At 43.4% G+C, this 8,012-nt stretch overlaps 1 protein-coding gene across 4 annotated transcripts in view; it reads right to left on the minus strand.

Annotated features, from left to right (window-relative positions):
- CDON (cell adhesion associated, oncogene regulated) overlaps positions 1-8,012 on the minus strand; it is a 134,003-nt gene that overhangs the window by 36,091 nt on the left and 89,900 nt on the right. For all 4 annotated transcript variants that reach the window (XM_019546948.1, XM_019546949.1, XM_019546946.1 and 1 more), the window contains exons 7-9: positions 5,599-5,868; positions 4,569-4,922; positions 727-1,019 (exon numbers count right to left, since the gene is read on the minus strand). In XM_019546948.1, the coding sequence (XP_019402493.1) occupies positions 727-1,019; positions 4,569-4,922; positions 5,599-5,868 (917 nt within the window). The remainder of the gene's footprint in view (positions 1-726; positions 1,020-4,568; positions 4,923-5,598; positions 5,869-8,012) is intronic.

The raw sequence follows: 8,012 nt of genomic DNA on the forward strand, positions 1-8,012 counted from the left end.
GCTGCCATGGCGCACACGCTCCTGCCCCCACCGTTGCCGTGTTGACCCTGCAGGTGGCACCGATGGAAGGGGAAAGGGGCGAGGCGGCCCAAGACCAGCGCCAGTGGCCTTGCCACATCCCTCCTCCCCCCGTAGTGTCCCAACCCCACTCCCCCCTGCACAGCTGCCATCACGTGCAAGAAGTAAGGGAGGGGTTAGCTCATCATTGCCACCTGCAGGGGGCGGGGGGGGGGGGGCAAGGCCAACACTGCTGGCCTCACCCCCATTCTGTCCGCTCCATTGCCATTGCGTCCAGGGAGCAGGGCAGTGGGTTCGAGGCTAGCTGTGCTGGCCTTACCCCACCACTCAGTCCCCCATGTCCTCGCCACCATGGCCACTATCTCCTATCCAAATATTTATTTGCACTGTGATCGGTTGTTTCAGTCAGCCAAGCAGAGCGCAAATAAAGCATTATGGACAGACAGATTAAAGCTTATAATATTAGACCGACAATGAAATAACAATAATTTGAGTTCTGCTAAGTAAGGTCCAACTGAATTCAGATAAAGCAAAGTTGCAACCAATGTGAATCCTCCCTAAAGAGATAGTTTGTAGGACCACAGTAAAGCATGTTTCAATTATATCTGCATTTCTTTCTGGCCTGATACTGCTACCTTTTTTCAGAAAACCTAAAAGTAAGAACTCTACCTGCTTTGGAGTTATTCTTTATTTGTAAAGGAGCATTACCTTGCGATATTTCACAAAGTAAGCATTGACAGGTAACCCGCCATCTTTTCCAGAACGCCACACCAGGTTGTACATGTCTGGCTTGAGAGTCTGTGGAGGACTGAGGATAATTGGTGCTTCAGGAGGGGAAGCACCACCAAGACTTTTTTCTGTAATAACTTCATCAAGATGCAGGTTTGTTGGAGGCAAACTTGAAAACCCAGTTTCTGTATCATAATCTCTGCCACCTTCATCACTTTGGGCAGTCTCTGGAGTAGTGATTTCTTCAGCTTTTGTACTAGTTTCAAAAGGAACTGTAGAAGAAAAGTCCTAGTTATTTCTACAAAACAACAACAATTTGAATCACAGGATACATTAAGAGCATTCTGTTAACGCAATTAAATGGCTTCAGATGTGAACAATTTCTATCAGAAATAACCATTATAGAGCCAAACAAAACCCAATCGAGCTCGTCTGAAAAAAGAATACTAACAATAAGGTTAATTTAGAGTCAGTCTGGAGTAAGAAGCTATATTTCTAAAAAAAAACAAACATGCATATGCCTTTCCCATTCTGCAGCTCTCTCTGAAATAAAGAAAGAGCTGAGTAAAGGAAAACATTAGAGACAAATATAGTACTCTCAGGGAATTTGGGTTGACACAGCTTGTCAAAATTCCCAAAAGCAGTGGGTTGGCAGGTTGGGTATTGGGAATCCTGCAAGAAATGATGCAGCTTCTTGAGGTTACACACTGCAATTTAAGATTACCAGATGTTCTTAGTCTTGCTCATTCTTTCACAGATTTGTACAGATTTATGTTACTTGCCAGGGTCTAGAAGGGGGAAGGGAATGAAGGGAACTTGGTTTACAAAACAAACAAATTCCATGGTAATGTAAAGCCTAAGCAATGTTAGCTTGGCTGCCTGAGATTCCTTTAAACCTCCATTAAAATACCAGCAACAAGTGTGGCTGCTATTTTTGGAGACTTCTTGGAAGTGGAGGGGGAGGAAAGGTTTGCTTTCAAATTGAAGACATGTTCCCCAAAAGCATTTGGATTTTCACTTAGGAATGCTACAAAGTTTCAAGACTGAAGCATGAAGCAACATAAGGAGAAAATCTTCAGAGCGAGACCTCAACTTGCTTAAGACAGAAGAAATATTATCTGATATTCTCATTATGAAACACCATCTAGTACAATACATAAAACAATGAGAAAGGTAATGCATACTACACTTTAGTATTAGACAGAAACACTATATTAGATTGAAGAATCTGACAGCATATTGTATTGTGATGGGTAATCAGGATTTCTTGGTAGGCACAATATGGTTTGATATCTGCTAGAACAAGGAAGTGGACTGTGATGCATGAGAAAATTACCTGCCGTTTAACTGGTGTGCGTACACCTACAGTCATGACTACTTAGTCCTGAAGCTTCAACTCATGGACAGACAGATACCACAGGATGGCAATTCTGATCCATGAATTATTTCTGGCTTTATACCACACATCACAACACTTGATTTTTCTATTAATTTGTCAAGCATCTGTACCTTACATTTCAGTATGCGCGGTAGGGTTCTTTCATAACCTCTTTCACTCACTTAACCAGATTAAATTTCTCCTCAGCTTTCTAATCACTGCATCTCTATTTTATTCCCTCATCCTATTTTATCCCTAGCATTTAAAGGAAATTAACATGCAACGCCAATCACGGTCAGTACTGGATAGCACAAAGGAGGAGAGGGTGTACACTAGTTAAGACTGGTAACATTTCAAAAGTACTGAAAATGACTTAACTAGATTCAGAGCCTTAATATCATGTCAGCAAGGAGCATGGGTGTAGGGAGAGGGAGAATACACTCCTTAGCTGACACAGTCAAACCCCTGGAGCGAGCAGAGCTATGCCAACAGAAAAACCTAATGCCTCGGATTGAGGGCCCTAGATCACTTGGTATACATTTGATATACCTGCCCAAATAATAGCCTTCTTAAATTCTTTATTTGTAAGCATCTTCTGGCCTTGAGTCAATAGTTTTTAGAATCCTTATGATTCAATAGGCAGCAAGGTCCCATAGCCAGAATCAAAACCAATCCCAAAACCTCCATCCAAACACTAAGCAGAAACCAGTGCAACAAAATTCAAACCAATAAAGAGCAGTATATAAAACATTTAATTTTTTGAACTCACTGCCATAAGATTTTTAAGGCAAAGCCTCAGGATTCCCCCCCCACACACACACACAGGTTGAATTCTGGAATAAGGTTTAAAAATTTAATTTCACGTTCAAAATCCTTTAGTGAATTTAAAAATATATATATATGGCTCTTAGGAACTTAGGAGCCTAAATCCCACTGACTTTCAGTTGCATTTTGTTATCTAAGGACAAGTCTTTAGAAACAAATATGGAAGCAAAAGCAGATTAGTGTAACTTAAAACTGAGCCCTTGTGCTGGTTGTTACAACTTTGTTCCTGTTTTTGGAAGCTTGCATGTGTCATATTATTACAAACACATACGATTACAATAAAAGAACAAGATCTCTCCTTACACCGTGCCTTCAGTGCAGGAACAATATTTTCACAATAGCAACTTTTGGGAATAAGGAACCCAGGGTCTCTCTCTCACTAGATTATGCTTTTTATGTATTTTAATTTCTTGCCTCTTCAGCAGGTAGGGGAAGGGGAACATGCCACTGAAGAACAGAGGGTCGCTCTGTTAAACTTCTCTCAGGTAACAACACTATTTCTGCTGTAAACCAAGTGGCTTCAGAAGTGTTCCTAAAACCCTGGATCTCCAATAGAAAACTGGGTTGCTACCATGCTTTATATTAACAGCGGATTCTAATTAAACTTTTTTGCAAGACTGTAGAAATTCTGAAGTGAAAGTTGTGTTTGTGAAAGATTCTGTATTACTCTTCCTGTAGCTATAGGAATGGGCTTCTCTATACCAATCTCTCTTCTTAAATACATGCCCTTCTACTGACAGAGGCACCATACAGGAGGTGGGGCACTGGTATAAGCCATGGAGCACCTAAACTAGTTAACTGTGCAGACTAGTTAGCTTGGGTACTGGCACCAGTCTTGCCAGCAGCACAGAGCTCACGGGACGCTCATTTAAAATTAAAATTACATTTATGCCAATTAAGGCACCCTTACACTGGATTCAACAACACATGTGCTTTACTGTTGATTAATTAGCTCAGCTGTAAAATGTCACCGTCTACAGATGTGGTGCTATTAGGCTACAGTAAAGTAACTCTGCTGGAGAACTGCCCAACACATGTACTATCCTACGATGTAGTTATTGTGGTGCAACGCACATGTAGACAATGACCGGGGCTGGCTGGGACATGAGGGTCCTACAGTGCAAGGGCTGCCTGTCAACTAGCCAGCACTGTAGCTGGCTGGAGGTGACTCCAGCCAGCTCCTCTGCAGCATGCTGAGCTAGGGTGGAGCAGTTCTGCGCTGGCAGGCTGACCCCACAGACCCTCTGCCAACCAAGGCTGCAGTCCCAGGCGCACATGTAGAGGCTATGTCTGGGAGCAATAACTCCAGCACAAACTGCACCAAAGTTTATTCAGGTACATTAATAGCACATATGTGCCTACTGTATCATGTTGCAGCATAGACCTATCCTAATTAGTCTTTCCTATGATGTGACCAACACCGCAAATGTGGATAGCTGTTCACTGAGAACTAAGCCAAGGCATTTCATATGTACCTTGAAACAGCAACCTAATTATCCCAAGCTGAATTTTAATAAACTGACCACTTTGCTAGTAAAGACAAACATTTCACTACAAACCACTTGGCAGAGTACTGAAAATGTTAAGAAGAGTGATGGCAATATTGAAGCCAGCTTACCAACTGTAAGGAATGCATCCGACAATGCTGAGCCATGTTCATTTGTTGCTTCACAAGAGTATTTCCCAGCATGCTCTGGAGTAACAGCCTGAATATACAGGGAGCTTGAGCCTGCTCGAGACATAGTGAAGTAGATTGGTTCCGACACGGTGCTACCTATTCTTGCTTGTGAAGGTTTTCGTGATTTTGAATGAAGGACCTGAGAAGGGTGGCTGGTAATAAGTCCACGGCTGTTGTACCAACGAATTACTGGAACAGGCAGCCCAGTGGCATTACATGACAATGTAACACCACCACCATCTACTGCACTGGTACTTGCTGGTGGAGAAACTATAACTGGCATTGAACCTTTGCCTATTAAAAATATAAACAATTAATTGTACTATAGAACGTATTGCCTAGAACACGGATGAGTTAGTATGTTTAAAAAGTGGCCATTTATACAATTACTTGGTAGTTTAGATACTAATCACACTATTAAGGAACAAGGGCTTGAAAGACTTCAGCAGTTTATTGAAACCTCTGCTCAGAAGAGGCAGATACAATTCTATAAGCAATCTTAACATTGAATATATAGAACACTGACCCCAAACCTGAAGAACATGAAATCATGCAGCATTGATCATTTCAGATGCTGGGGCCAATGGTAACAGAATCATTCTTAGAACAAATTTAGTTATAAGCCAGATTTAACCCCAACATTTAAAGTCAGAGAATCGATGTAATGGAACTATTATCAGGTATATTTGGTCTCCAAATGCTCATTAAAACATAGCTAAAGCTGTCAGCGAAACAAGAGTGCATGGAAAACAAGATTTTTTTTGTCTTAAATCCTGAATTCAACTGAACAAAGGTAATATTTCCCAATCTCCCATTAACCTTCTACCAATGCAGAAAACTTACTTAATTTGCTGCTTACTGTGGTCAAAAAGGAACAGTGTTTTATACCTAAATAAAATAATTTAGCAACAATACTTAAATATGACTGAAAACTTAGTTTAAGATCCTGAATACTGTAAACTGTTCCTACCTGTCTGGACAGTAAGTCTCCCAGCGGAATGCATAAATCCAATCCCATTGTTTGCAACACACTGATACAAGCCAGAATCCTCCTTGGTAATGCCACTGATTTGCAGCCTGTTTCCTGTGGATAGGTGATGTGCAGAGAGATGGACGGGAACTGCATTATGGAACCAGGTGAGATTTGGAACAGGATTTCCATGAATGTCGCATGAAAGGTATACAGTTACACCCAGAGACACCGTCTGGTCCTGCAATCCTTTAGAAATTGAGGCAGATTCTAAAAGAAACAAAGTAAGTATGAAATCCTACAAAGTATTCTTTTGCAAAAGATGTAGCCCATACACTTCACTGTAATATAACAACTTACACAAAGTTACCATATATGAAAGCCAAACTTAGTCTTTTCTAGTTCAGTACACAATTAACTTGCTTCTGTAACATTTTTAGCACTTATTTTAATGGCATTTTCCTTCCATTAAGAATTATCACTCATTAAAATTACAAGAATCTTTTTTCATTTTAAAACTAAAAATAGTTCTAAGGAAGAACTTTCTTGACAAAAGTTATTTATTTTATAACTTTTGCAGTTATATCCTGAATCTCTGGTTTATGAAACAAAGATTTTCTTCTTTTGTTTTGGCTCACTGGTCAACAAGTTTTTCAGAACATTAATTTAAAACTGATGAACAGCTTGAAACACTGTAACTGGAAGGGTCTGATTAATGAAGACCATGTAGAAAAGTCCAGGTCTTTTGCCAGAATTACAATTTCACTTGAAAAGTAAAGAAAGAAAAAAGTGTGCTATATTCTGTACTTTCCTACCTGAGTATAAAGACCACTTTGGCTGCCTTGCATCTCAGGCAAAAGCAGGAATTCAGGAATGGATATGGAATGAAAAATGATGAAAAGACAATTCTTTCTATGATACCAGGATATGTCCAGGCTCATTAACTTTTACTAACATTAATCAATGCCTGGAAAAAATCTGCTACAAAAGGGAAGAGGAATAAGGATTAATTGCAATGGCTTAAAAGTGGCCAGCTGTATACTGAAGGGCAAAAAGTTTAGTACTATCCATTCCAACTAACTTTTTAGTCACTGTAAACCTTAGTAACCTTACAATTACCTTAGTAACCTTTGTTACCATCACAGATGGAAGGAAGACGACATCATTTATATTGTACCAGAGGTGTACACAGTGCTTTGTAGACCAAAAAAACCCCCCCAATGACCAGCTTTTATTTTGAGGCATTTATACAATGAAATAGATTAACACTAAAGGTGGTACTGGACCTGAAGAGACTTTAAAGCAGGCTCGTCCAACATATGGCCTGTGGGCTGCCATGCGACCCATCAAGGCATTTTCTGAGGCCCACAATGCTGCGACGGGAAACTAAAGTAAACACTGTATACTTTCGTTCCTGCCCCTTGTCCCTCCCCCAGGCCCTCAGCTGCTTCCTAATGGCTGCTGAAGGGCTGGGGAAGGGACAAGGTTCCCACACGCACCATGTCAGCTTGACGTAGCCGACGCAGTGCGTGTGGGAAGAGGAGTAGCTATGTGCCGCTTTGGCCAAAGCAGCAGGGTTCAGCTGCACTTTCCCCTACCTGCGATGGTCAGTCCCGAGAGGCACACAGCTCCGCTGCTGCCTCTGCTGGCTGGTGCCGACCCCGGTGGGTCTGTCCCATCTAAAGCAGCACACAGCTGAAGTCAGCTTCCCACGTGCTGCTGGGGACAGGAGGCGGCCGACCAGGTCGGCACCAGCCAGCAGAAGCGGCGGCGGAGCCATGTCCCACTCGGGACGAGCCTGGACGAAGCTGCAGGGGCTCAGCTGCATTTTCCCCCTGCCTGCACCGGTCGCTCCGGAGCGGCACATGGCTCTGCCACCACTTCTGCTGGCTGGTGCCGACCTGGCTAGACTCCTCCCGTCACCAGCAGCACATGGGAAGCCAGCGCGGGGGGGGGGGAGACACGCCTCGGCAGGCAGGGTCCTGGTGTGACCTCTTTGGGGAAGGCGGCGGGAGCCAGTGTCTGCCGGACCCCGTGCTCTGGTCTCGCAGCACTGAGGCCACCAGGGCTGCATGCGTGGGCAGCCGGGCACCACGGTGAGTGGGGCTGTGCAGGTAGGCAAGGGGCTGCGGTGCAGCAGCCGCCTCGCTCCAGCCCCCCCTCAAGCAGTGCCGGTTCGTGGGGCTGCACTACTTGGGGGACGGAGATGTGGAGCTATTTATTTCTCCCCTTCAGTCTCCGGGGCAGTAGCTGGCTGGATGCAGAACGGGTCCCTCCTGCCCCTGCCCACCAGCAGCTACCACCAACCTTGCAGTAACAGGCAGGTGCAGTAGGGCTACACAGGCAGGGTCTCTCTGGCCCAGGACAGAGGGTGTTTGAATATGGCTCGCCAGCCCACTGGGTGATAAAAAGTT

This window comes from Crocodylus porosus, unplaced genomic scaffold (assembly GCF_001723895.1).
Source record: "Crocodylus porosus isolate Cpor-Errol unplaced genomic scaffold, CroPor_comp1, whole genome shotgun sequence".
Taxonomy (NCBI): domain Eukaryota; kingdom Metazoa; phylum Chordata; order Crocodylia; family Crocodylidae; genus Crocodylus; species Crocodylus porosus.